The 12,788-nt window shown below is 39.6% G+C and overlaps 1 protein-coding gene across 2 annotated transcripts in view; it reads right to left on the bottom strand.

Moving 5' to 3' along the window:
• Window positions 1-6,240, bottom strand: part of LOC124157585 (phospholipase A1 VesT1.02-like) — a 29,216-nt gene extending 22,976 nt beyond the window's left edge. The window contains exons 1-2 of one of the 2 annotated variants that reach the window (XM_046532432.1): window positions 6,041-6,240; window positions 4,158-4,340 (exon numbers count right to left, since the gene is read on the bottom strand). In XM_046532432.1, coding sequence (XP_046388388.1) covers window positions 4,158-4,340; window positions 6,041-6,134 — 277 coding nt within the window. In that variant the 5' untranslated portion in view covers window positions 6,135-6,240. Of the gene's footprint in view, window positions 1-4,157; window positions 4,344-6,040 lie in introns of both variants that reach the window. The other variant, XM_046532431.1, reaches the window with a different exon arrangement.
• Window positions 6,241-12,788: the final 6,548 nt, after the last annotated feature.

The following is a 12,788-nucleotide window of genomic DNA, read 5'->3' as shown; positions in this document are numbered from 1 at the left end:
GTATCCGACGAGGATCAGTCATCCTAATTACCATGCACACTTTCACGAGCAGTGGGACCTATTTCGACGACGCAATAGCTCTCTCCGGCCCACCAAACCTACAGGTTGATGACCGCCGCATGGGAAACGAGCCGCAAAATTCAAACAGTGCTTTGGGAGGACATACATTGCCGTTGGTAAATCATTCGACGAGAATTACCCCACAAGTTCAAAATGAAAAGATAAAGCGAAGCTTAGGCGTGGTTATGAATTAAATTTGCACTCTCGTCGATGCCAAGAATCAACTTGTAGACGAACAAACTGAGTCAATATCGAACAGATAAAATCTGTAATTTTCCGAATACCCGATGAAATATATTCTTTGACTCATTTAGTGGTGGGAATTCTCCGTTTTTCATATTTTTAAGAGAGATTTTGGACAGTGATTTAAAAAATAATTTTCCATGTAAAGAAAAAACTGAGGTTATAGGAGGTACGTGAAGACGTCGATGGGCTTAAAAAGTGCGTGCCTGCGCTTGATAATGAAAAATGGTGGGCTAATAAAATGTATAAGTGAATGAACGAAGTGCTTTTAGAAGAAAATAATTCTTCCTAGTTTACTAAAAATACTATATTATTATTAAAAAATTTGAAAATAGTTACACAAAATATTTTAATGGTCACATTAAAAAATATTAAATGATAAAAATATTATAAATTTTGAATTATCTAACATAAATGTAATTAAATAAATACAGAGAGTAGATAAATCGTAGTGGAGCTAATATAATTAGGATTCTTTGGAAAAAAAAATCCAAAACAAATACGATAAATTCCCTTGGTTGTTGTTCATATGGCAAAATCATTCAAATAGCAATAATCATTGCGTGCAACAAAAATTGCAGAGAAAGGAGCAATTAAATTAGTCCAGTTGCGTGTTGGATGACGCAAATCGAGGATGAGGACAATGAGATCCCGCAGAGAGTGAGTGTAAGTGTTACTAAGGAAAAGAAGAAGATTAAGAGAGGAAATTGAGGAAGAAGAGAGTAAAAGCAAGAGATTAGGAACTAAGATGGGCGGTGTATTTGGAAGGAGGACTTATGTGAATCTTATGGTATTACATGTGTTATCCGTGTTGGGTTATGTACGGACGAAGAAGTAAGATTCTGCTCTATTAAATTCCATACTATCCCCATCCTTACGCTTCTTTACGGATATGAGAGGAATGTACTTTATGATTGACAATAATAATAGTTGAAATGTGAGCCTCTCATGGCCAGTAGATCACTTCTCAATTCAATCATATGATGATGATGACAAGAACACGGAGAACTTCAACAAATTTTAATTACGAATGGAAACTATATGAATGATTGTCCCAGATTTAATCGGAATACTCATTATGACAGAAGTATCGATTACGCAAAACATAAAATATACGTCATTGCCTGCAAGCACCATTCTCCTGACGAATAACTTCTTAACGCATCGCGTCTAGGGTGAAACTCGAGTGCCCGAGCACGTGTAGACATGACCTTGAAAAGCGTTGGAGTGAGTGGCTAGATTTCACTTCCGAATTCCATTGTGTAATCCAGAGGAAATTTCCAACGCGAAGTTTTCACGCCTTCCGATATGTTTAAACGGACTAATGCACCTCGGGCAAAATAAAAACAAGGACGATTATCTGTGATAAGCCCTGTTCTCTTTTTTCGGGCGTTGATATCTCCTAATGGGTTCAGGCATATCACTGGAAAATAGCTTCCGTAAATGATTTCCAAGTGATATACTCGGCGTCAGATTCACAGCAAGTTGGAATAAAGTCGACAGAGTAGATGGATATGGTGACTTAATTAGATGTTTCACATGAGAAAGCAAAAGGAAACAACGGATCAAACGGATTTTCTAAGCCTAACGTTACCAAAAATCTCTGGGAAAGGCTTGAAAAAGTTCAAATTGCCTTTTAGCTATACCACAAATTGCGTTAAGAAAGAGAAAATTAAGTACATTATGATTGGAAAATTAAAAATAAATTTGTTTCAATAATTTATACGATAAAGAAAATATTGTAGCTCAAAACAATTAGAAAATTAGCTACATTTGATGCATTGACGCAAAAATACAGCAAAGAAAAAATGAAATGCATTAATGAACAGTATGGCTACATGAATTCTAAAGTGAAAATTTTATCATTTCATTTAGGATGGTACTAAGAAATATTTTGGGGCCTGTCTGCGGAACAAAAGTGATCGAGGTCCGCTTTAGTGTCCCTCTCATCTGCCTCCTCCGAACAGCCAGAAAGATTTTTTATGCTTCGATAATGCAATATGGAGCATGGAATATTATAAATGGACAAATAATAAACAACGAAGATCATCATGAAACATGATAAATAAAAATGTTCCCTCGGAAGAAACCAAGTTATAAGCCGTAGCTTCAAAAGGAAATATCACAAACAAAATTGAATGATTTCGATAATAAAGTGATGAATCTAATTACCAAAGAATGGAATTTCATTCAGTCATAGTTACCCTCATATTTTTTGCAAGCTTGATGAACTGCAGTGTGATCAGTAAATGGAAAATTTTAACTTGAAGAAATACGCACGCATATGCCTTAGCGACAACTTGTTTGCTAATACACGTATATTTTGCTGAAAATCGAATATTAAAAAATCCGTATAATAAAGCCTTGAATTATAACTGACAAGCTAATGTATTCATTTTTGCCGCGCAACTCATAAAAACATGTCGAGAAGTAAAACGATGATTATGACTCGCAAGTTATTGCATTCATAAATGATCGATATCTTCGGTATAAAAATTATGAGAAGAAATAAGTACCTCCAGTGCAAGATAAAAAAGGCTAGGCAAAATTGAATGCCATCAATTGATACTCGAATTGACGTATACGTGCTTTTTCTGTTGCAATAAAAGGAAGGTGTGATTGCGAAAATCAAATAAGAGAATACTTTATTTGAACTAAAAAAAATCGTTCTTATTTCCTGAATACTACCCAATAAACGCATAGAGAAAGTTAACGGAAGAAAATGTTAGTATTATTCAAATATTGAAGCATGTTAATCAAAACAATGCATAGGCTGTTTAATCAAAAGCCGAAAATTATCGGTAAAAAGCAAACGAAAACACGATTGGCCAACCGGAGGACTTTCACTTTCAACTTTCCTCAAATATCACCCACCTTTCTCTTTCTAGATTCGGATGCCCAGTTTTTTTAGGCCACTCAAAAGATGGTGCCATAAGATTGGGATAAACCTGGTTACGTCCACTTCTTCCATTCAAAAAACAACTGAAATTTTATTTGCACTCCATCTTTTGCAGCAAAAAAATAATTTAAAGCTTACATCCGTAGAAAAACTTTGGATCATTTTTAAGCAATTAGTTTTTTAAAAAAACAGATGAACCCTCAATACTCATTTCCTATCAAGTTCTACGGCGATTGCACTATTTTTGAATGAAATTAAAACGACATGACTTCTTAAAATACCTCTGAAAAAAAGCGAATTGACATTGGCCTTGATCTCCTTTGGCAACAAGCAGCTGGAAATACCTTCATGTTTACCAGTAGAAAAAAAAATCTATGTAGCTGCAAAGGTGAAGTGACCACGTCATAATGACAAAAAGTTACCCTATAAAGTCTCAATTGAGTGGGTTGGAAGCCAATGGGTACAAGTGATTTCTTTTTTCTATACAGTGATAGGTACAGAAAATAAACGATATCGATTAGATATTTATTAGTATATTTGCATTCGATGTCAGCAAAGAGCCGAGACTCACTCGTATCCCTTGACAACCAATTTTTGTGTGTTCCCTCTAACAATTTACTTTACCTAACTCTGTTTAGAAATAAATCACTTGTACCCCTTGGCTTCTCACCCCCTCTATTCATTTATTGCACGTTAATTATATCCTCAACAAAGATCATCTGAGATTTCAGTTCACAGTTCAGCTACTTTATTATTGTTGAGTAAGTCTCTCGGAGCAGTTTCGTGCCTGCAATATTTGATTTTCAATACAATTAACTTATGGAGCAACATTCATGCATTAATTGTATAAAATCATTGTAAAATTCAAATATTAAACAGCACATAAGAAGTAAAGCGTGGGTTTGTTATTAATGGTGAGCAAGCATTACAAATCAACGTAAAGGTATCCACCGACCTCTCAGTTTGCGGAGCCTTTTTTGAAAACTCTTTTGAAGCCTTCTGCCCAAGGGTAGCAGACCCCTTCCCTCTTCCTCTGGAGCGCGTCCCTCCGCCTCTGTGTTATCCAGCATCAATGCATGAAGTTCAATGTCATCCATTGGTCCAGGCGCCAGCTTGTCCATTTGATCAGGGACGTTTTCTTCTGAAAACAAATATATAACTCGTCCAATTCACATATTTTTTATAGTTCTGAATTTTTCAATAACGAATATAAAGCGTCGACAAACACAGATTAAGTGGAGATAAACTAATATAAAAAGATATTAAGCGTTTTACTTTCGCAGCAGCGAAAATAATTTCGAGTGCTATTTAATACAATATTTTAGATAGTTAATCATGTTAATCATGGTAGTTAAGATAGAATTTCCCTTGAAACTGAAATAAATTGAAAATTCGTTGTTTAAAGCTAAAGTAAATCCAATAATATATACCTACTATCAAAGGTATTGCTCCTTCCTAATGTTAATGCATCATGTTTAGAAAGCAAAAACAAGTTCATTAAACATTTATGAAATACTCGATCAAAGCAATTAAATTAAAAGGTAAAACTAAAATGTTAGTCCTAAATACTTATTTTCACTCATTGCCAATGAACTCCTCGGTTAGTAATATGCAAATTCGTTAAAAATATGCTAAAAAGTTTTCATCAACTGCATGATCTACCATTTACGCCATTAATAAGTGACCTTGTCCTTCCACTGCGCATAATGGCTGCGGAATATGAGTGTAAGAGAGCAGTGGCGCAGCGAGGGGGGCGGTTTTGGGGGATAAACCCCCCCCCCCCCCCAGAGCTCAAAGAAATTTTTAAGTTTAATCCATTTTACTTAATGGATTAGTATTACTTATATAATACTGTTAGGATTAATCAAACATCTCTCATAAAGCGGTAAAACTAGTCATTTTGAACCATTAATTTTAAATTTTTCTGGAGGAGGGCCCCCGCAACTCCCACTTACCCTGGCGGGTATGCAATACCCCCACATCCCAAAGTATTAGTTGCACCTAAAAACCCCCCTAGACTTATTTTTTAGCTGCGCCCCTGTAAGAGAGAAGGAAGCAAGCGACATAAGCCACATTTTTTCTGTCACCGCAGGCTACCGGAGACCTCAATCACCGCAAGCGGAACATAAATTTCTCGCTGAAAAATCGCTCGCCGAGGCAAGAATTCGTATCAGCGTAGCCAAGGAAAAATCAATAAGAGGAAATTGTATGAAACAGTCGTCGACAGTATATTTGTATGACCAACACATAAGTTGGTCGCTGTTAAACATCCTGACTGCATACACATCAATGATGGAAGCCACTGGAGAAAATACATTTGTATTGAGCGAAATTCGAACTGAAATTACTTCTTCAAGCAGCGAATATATGCCACAACTTTGGACCCATGAGCGTGATTACACAAAAAGTCATTTACTCGCGTATTGCTTTGATCCATAGATTATGAATGTGGAGCTATAGAATAACCATGAAAATCAATTGGTTTACCAGGTGAATAACGCTATAGTTAAGAGAAGAGAAGGATCGTGATGGTCAGATGAATGCAAACGCCGCCGGATAAGTGGAAGAGAAGAACGAAAAGGACAGGCCTAATATGATAATTATGAAACAGGTAGTGAAAGGTGGAATACAGAAGAATTAAATAAGCGTAAATTGAATGGTTAATAGTGTTATCTGAATGATGATATATTTAGCTAATACGAATATAGAGACCTGCATCAAACCAATCTTTGGATTGCTTACTAATGATGATGATGAGAGGTCGCGTAAGATGTTAGGTTTTACAAGTAAAATTTTTAAGAGAGCGGAAGTTATTACGCCATGAATCAAGGGACTCACTTTCATCCTCGCAGCTTACGCTGGACGCTAGGAGAATCAGCAGCCACAGAACGACCACCGCCGGCCCGGCGCGGAAGAAGCGGCCCCAAAACATTTCTCCGCCGACAATTTTCTCCCGCGATGCAGTTAAGTAAGCGGCTGGATTTTCACCGGGAGGGGAAACCGCCGACTACACACTCTGGAGACCGACTGACGAGACCGCGCCAGCCACAACGGCCGCTAACTCGCCTCGGGAACGCACGGCAGGGAGGGATGGAGGGGGGAGAGCCTCGCGAGGGAGTAGTGGACATTTTTATTTTTCCATGCACCGCTCGATTGACTTTTTTTTTTTTTCCTCCACTCCGCAAGGCTGTTTAGCAGGCAGTGGAGCGGGTGGGTGTTGGGGGATAAGGGAGCGGTTTAAAGGACAGAGGGGAGGTAACTTTGGGGAAAGAGGTGCTTGACAGCAGGCAGAGGAGCTATCATTGGAATAGCTACGCTTCGCAGAGTCAACCTTACAAATAAGGCTGTATTTAGGAATCTTTAAATGAAAATACAAATGAAAGCCTGAGGTATCCAATTCTCTGGAAGAAAGTAGTAGCTGCGATACTGAATTTCGTAAAGAAATGAAACAAACAAATATATGAAGAGCTGGTGAAAATTTTATTTTTCAGTAACATAATGCCCTGTGAGGTGTACCACTTGGCTTCACGAGGAAAGATTAACCTCAACGTACATTCCTTTTTGGGACGACTAAGAAACCTGTATTGTGAATTATTATCATAAACCCATTGTGACGTACATCCAGCTCTCATATGTTGTCCCTCAATTGAATAGAATGAACTACACTAGGAATCGGCAGCTGAAAATGTTTAGCTTGTATGTTTCCTACGTTCTTTTTAATGAGTTTCCGAAACGATGAATGGGATGACGGCTCTCTCTGGCCTCCGGTCACAACCAATTACACGCCTTCGCGTGCTGGAGTAAGAGCCCTAATTAACCAATAATCTTCACCTCTATGATTTTTTGACCCACGCTGGTCATTTAAAAACTTCCTTATTTTCGAGGAAGTTGATTTAATCACCACGGCCGGATGTATTATCACAGAAAACTATCAAATATCACAAGAAAGAGAAAGAGCTTATCTTGCCCTCAACTTGTGAGGTTATTCATCTGATATTACCTTTCTTTAGCACCTTGCTTTTCATTGAATTTCGTTAAATACGCACAATTTAAAAATGAAGACATTGATAAGGGATTACGATGATAAAGAATCGGAGGGTAACAATTATTAATAAGGGACGAACATTTGATAAGGAGAAATTGACCGGCGTGACTGGATGAAACAAAGAGCTCAAAAGACCGCGAATCCAAAATCAACTTCATCATGAATAAAAGGTGTAACGTTTCGTTTAATTTCCACTTCTATTACTTAACAAATGATTTTTATAACACTTTATAAATAAACTTTACAATTTAAAACTCGTGAGCATAAACAACATCAACAAGCCGCCATGACTATTGTATTCCCATTTGTACTACCCGTACTGCCACTCACTGAACCGCTGCCATGGACTGCACCAGTGGGGATCTTGAGTTCTGCCGTATCCCTTTTCCTCCGGTCTCTTTCTCTCTCGTAGGCGTCTGCTTTTGGTCTGCGTCCTCTTCTTCTTTCTGCCGATTCTGAATTCTTCCGTATTTCTTCCTCCGGTCTCTCAATACACCAGTACTTTAATTTATCTCCCAATCTCTTACAACACGTCTATCTCTTTCTTCTTTCCATACACCACTGCCCTTTTTCTTTTGCGTCCCTCACTACCATTATTGCCTCCCATTATTGCTTCCTCACTAGTATTGTTAATTTTAATTCATTTAAATAAACAACATGGCAGCTTGTTTACATTAGCCCCATTGGAAAAGAAAATGGAATGACATGTAATTTTCTTTTTCAAAGCCTTCAAAAACAGAGTATTATGGGTGTGGCCCCAACGCCTTCAGTTTTGAACTTCCCTCTTAAATTAATTGTAATTATTTTTTTTTTACAATGGGAACACATGTCATGTCACATTAGCAGAATATGCCTCGTTGTCCATTTGATCAGATATAACATCGGCTTTGACATGAATAATGTACCAGATTGCTAATAATATTTAGGAAAATAATGAACACTTGAAACCATAACTTTGAAAACACATTCATACCTCTTCTATTGCAGCTGAAAGCCAGAGCACTTCACTCCCCCTTTCCATCACATAAACACAGTTCACTCAATACTGGCATTTTATTATTCTATTTGTCACACTTCCTTCACTTATCACTCCCCTTCTTCGTTCACTTTACTCATTCATTCATCATTGTCATTATTTATTCCAAGCATATAAATATTAACTATGTACTTAATAAATAACCAACAAAACACTTTTGTAATCATCCATATCAAATTATTACACATGTATTTACCCTCATTTTTTTTTTCTCATATCACCCTTCCACCATCTCTCCAGGGTGTAACCTTCGCCACTTATCTAATTGACCTACGCGCTAATCCCCTAAGTTGCTCTTTCATTGTCCTGCAACTGACCCATATGCTACAAAGTATTTATTCTCCCGTCAGTATAGGATTATTACTCGCGTTATAATTGCTCGCTGCCGTCCCTACAATGTATTCGTTGCGATATAACTTCCCCCTTTTCTTCATCTACCGTCCATAGTTTGCTTCTGAAATTGGGTTAAGACGGTTGTGGTGTTTGCGTGTGTGTGTTGTCTCCTTCCTGGTTAAACCTCTTTAAGTTGGATATGTGGAATACACCCCTAACATTCCCTGTGATTGGATGGAGAAGCAAGCAAGTAGCTGCGCCTCGAAACTCGTGGATTCTGAATGGACCTTCGAACAACGGCAGAAATCCGTGATATATTCCCTTTTCCTTGTCTGAGATGGGACAGGTACGTACTAACACCAATTCTCCTTCCTTCAATGGTATGGTCTTGCCCCGCTTCTTATGGCGATGTCGCTTTGCATTTCTCTCTCCATGATTAATTATTTTCCTTTTAATTTCTTCAATCAAGCGTGGAATATCTGATCTCATTTCCCCTTCTTCGATCTCTAGCCACTCATCCCAAGCTCTTTCTGGCTTTCGGCCGGTATGTGCCTCCGTCGGCGTCACTCCCGTTGTCGTGTTGTGTGTGTCATTCATGCAAGCTTCAGCGACAGCCAACCATTTCACCCAAGTGTTATGCCTCTGGTAGCAAAATATCCTCAGCAATGTTTTCAAAGTTCGATGGTACCTTTCTACCAAATTGCCCTGCGGATGCCTTATGCTACAGAATACAGGTTTCACTCCTGCTTCCTCTAGTCTTCTTGCCCATACTGGACTAGTGAACTGTGTACCTCTGTCACTTAAGATCCTCTTGCATTTCCCTACTGTAGGGACGTGGTGCTCGAATACTATTTTAAGAATATTCAACGTATTCGCTCTTCGGAGAGGGTATAATTTTATATATTTTGAAAATGCGTCTATCACCGTTAGGATATATTGATGTCCATATTGTCCCTTGACCAGCGGGCCCACGATGTCTATACACGCCAAGTCGTTAATTCCTTCAGGTACTACGTTCTGCATTTCCGCAAATAGGCTGTTGTTAGGTGCTTTCATGAGTTGACATTGTTCGCACGTCGCCGTGACCTTCCTGATTTCATGGTGAAGCTTTGGATATGCGAACTGCTCGTCTAGCATTTGGAACAGTTTTTTCGCACCGATGTGACCATACATTTGATGGGTTTCCTTTATCAGACGTCTTATTATAGACTGCGGGATGCAGAATTTACGTCGGTCACCCACAATCCTTACCAATCCCTTGGGTGTGAGTTGGTATTTCGGGACGCTTACTACTCCTCCCTGCAATTGTTCAATTATTTCATTCCATCTTGGATCACTGCGTTGGCGTCTTCCTAAATTTCTTAACCCTTCTCTCAACTCTCTTGAGGGTTGATCTGCTAGGATCATCGCTATTATTGTTTCCTCCTGTGGAAATTGGCCCTTTTCTTTGGTGTCATAAGGATAGCAGCTAAGTATATCCGCCACTACGTTCTTCTTTCCCTCGCAGAATCTAACTTCAAAATTATATTCTTGAATTAATAGAATCCAACGTGATATAGTCGTATTCAGTAGGCGGCAGTTGAATATAAATGACAGTGCTTTGTGATCGGTGATGACTATTATTTTAGATCCTAAAATGAAGCTTCGGTATTTCTTGAGGGCATGAATAATAGCTATGAGCTCCTTTAATGTTGTGCTATATGTAAACTCTGCACCTCTCAAACTTCGGCTGGCGAAGTACACAACCCGCTCTTCCCCGTCTTCCGTTAGTTGATATAAACGACTTGATATTGCGTACCCACTCGCGTCCGTTTGTATGTAGTATTCCTTCATTGGGTCTGGGTGATGCAGCATAACGGATTTGCAAAATTCTTCCTTCGTACGCTTGAAAGCCTCCTCATGTTCCTCTTTCCATTCCCAGGCACGGTCCTTTCTCGTCAGGTCGTTTAATATCGCCGTCAATTCTGCATGAGCTTGGTGGAATTTTGAGTAGTAGTTAATTAAACCTAAGAATGCTTTCATTTGCTTCTTATTGCGAGGCCTTGCATATTCTTTAATAGGCGCAAACTTTTCTTCCGCTATGGTAATGCCTTTCGTTGATATTTCATGGCCCAAGAACTGTAACTTTTGGCGGCAAAATTCCGATTTCTTGAAATTAATCGTAATGCCTGAATCTTGTAATTTCTTCATAACAGTCTCCAAGTGTTGTAAATGCTCCGTGAAGGATCTGGAGACAATCAGTAAATCATCTACGAAGTTCAAACAATAGTCTTCCACTTCGTCGCCTAGTACATGGCTGAGTGCTCTTACTAAAGCGCTGCTACTGATACTGCACCCGAACGGGACACGTTTAAACTGGTAGATTCTACCCTCGAAAGAAAATGCACAGTACTGCCTTGAATCGCTATGTAGCTGGATTTGATAAAAACTCTGCGTTAGGTCGATGGATGTCATGAATTTTGCACCGGCACACTGTTGAAATAATTCCTCGGCTGTTCTGGAGGTTGCGTAATCTGGTTTTATTAATTTATTTACTGATCTTGCGTCCATGCAGAGTCTGATAGATCCGTCCTTCTTTATGACACAAACTAATGGTGAGATATACCGGGATGTGCTTCCTTCAATTATCCCTTCCTTTAGCATCTCTCGTATTACTTGCCTTGCTTGACTCCGGAAGTTCAATGGAATTCCATATCCTCGTTGACAAAATTCTCCCACCTTAATTGAAATTTTATAATCGTACCCTTTTATCAATCCGGGCTTATCGCTGAATAAATCTCTGTATCGCATGATCATTCTCACCAATTCCTCCTTATTACTCCAGGGTATTCCATCTATTTCCCTCACCGCTTCCTTAATGCGTTCTTCTAGGCTCCATTCTCGCTCTCCTTCCTTGCTCTCCACTTCTATCAGCCCCTGGACTTCATTTATGTGCCTTGAGCTTTGCTGCGAATCGTCTCGTAGCTCTCTGAAGGTGCAGGTAAATTTCTCTTCTCCATCGCTTAAAGTTATATTTCCGGTCTCGTATTCAATTTTCGCGGATAGTTGAGCCAACGTGTCCGTTCCAATGATGCAGGGTTTAATCAATTCCGGTACTACCTTACAGGCCATATTGATATTTAATTTTCCTATCTCGACGTTTGAATAGATCTGTTTTCTTATACGTCCACTCCTTTTCCCAATAGCTCCTGTTATCTGTATTCCATTTACTGGTAACTCTAAACCGTTCCTTAGTACGTCCTCATTTTCACGATAAAATTCTTCGCTAATGCATGTCAGCTCTGATCCCGTGTCTATCAACGCATTTACGGTGACTCCTTCTATTTTGATCTCAATTTCCGGGCACTTGACGATTCCCGGGGCATCCTTTCCTCTCTCCATCAGGTAGTCTCGGGGTGACTCAAAGACATTGCAGATCGCTCCTCCTCCCGCGCAGTTTTCATTCTTCTCATGTGTTACTATTCTTTGTGCCCTATTTCTCCGTTGTCTGACCCGTTGTTCCTTCGGTAAGTCCCAAAATCGATCTCCTTTTTCGGCATTTGGCATGATGGGACATTCTTCATACCCTGCCGCACTCAGTTTTCCGGCGCCGTCTTGCCTCCTTGGTTTAGTCCCTCACTGTTTTCCACTACTAGTGAGTTTATGGGGTGTCTTTGTCCCGATCTGAATCCTCTCGTAACGTCATCGTGGCCTTGTTGTCGGTCGTCTTGTCGCTCGTCCCTCTCATTTTCCCTCTCGAACCTTGGGTAATATCCTTGCGATTGATATGGTCTTCTCTCGTCCTGTCTCCTCGAAAACGGACGTCTCCCATATTGTTGAGGCTGCTGGTTTACCCATCTCGGTGTTCCTGCTTCCGGTCGCCGTTGGCTTCCGTGGTTTCTTTCCTCTTGCATTCTTTGGTTTTGATCAAACCATCTTCTTTGCCCCGTCTGTCCAGGATGTCTATCCTCTCCCGGGATCCTGTCGTATCTCGCCAGCAAAGCTAAGAATTGTTGAAGCGAGCTTACGTTGTGGGATACCATCCCTACACTCACCTCCACACCGAAATGTTGCCTAAGCAGGTATACTAAGCTTTTGTCATCTATCGGTGGCCTCAACTCTTTTGCTGCGCTGATTTTAGAGGTAGCGTATTCGACCCGTGTTTGCCTATCGTCATCCGGGTATTTTCCCGT

This window comes from Ischnura elegans, chromosome 4 (assembly GCF_921293095.1).
Source record: "Ischnura elegans chromosome 4, ioIscEleg1.1, whole genome shotgun sequence".
NCBI lineage: Eukaryota > Metazoa > Arthropoda > Insecta > Odonata > Coenagrionidae > Ischnura > Ischnura elegans.
Note: the sequence above shows the minus strand (reverse complement) of the source record. Positions and strands in the feature narration are given on the sequence as shown.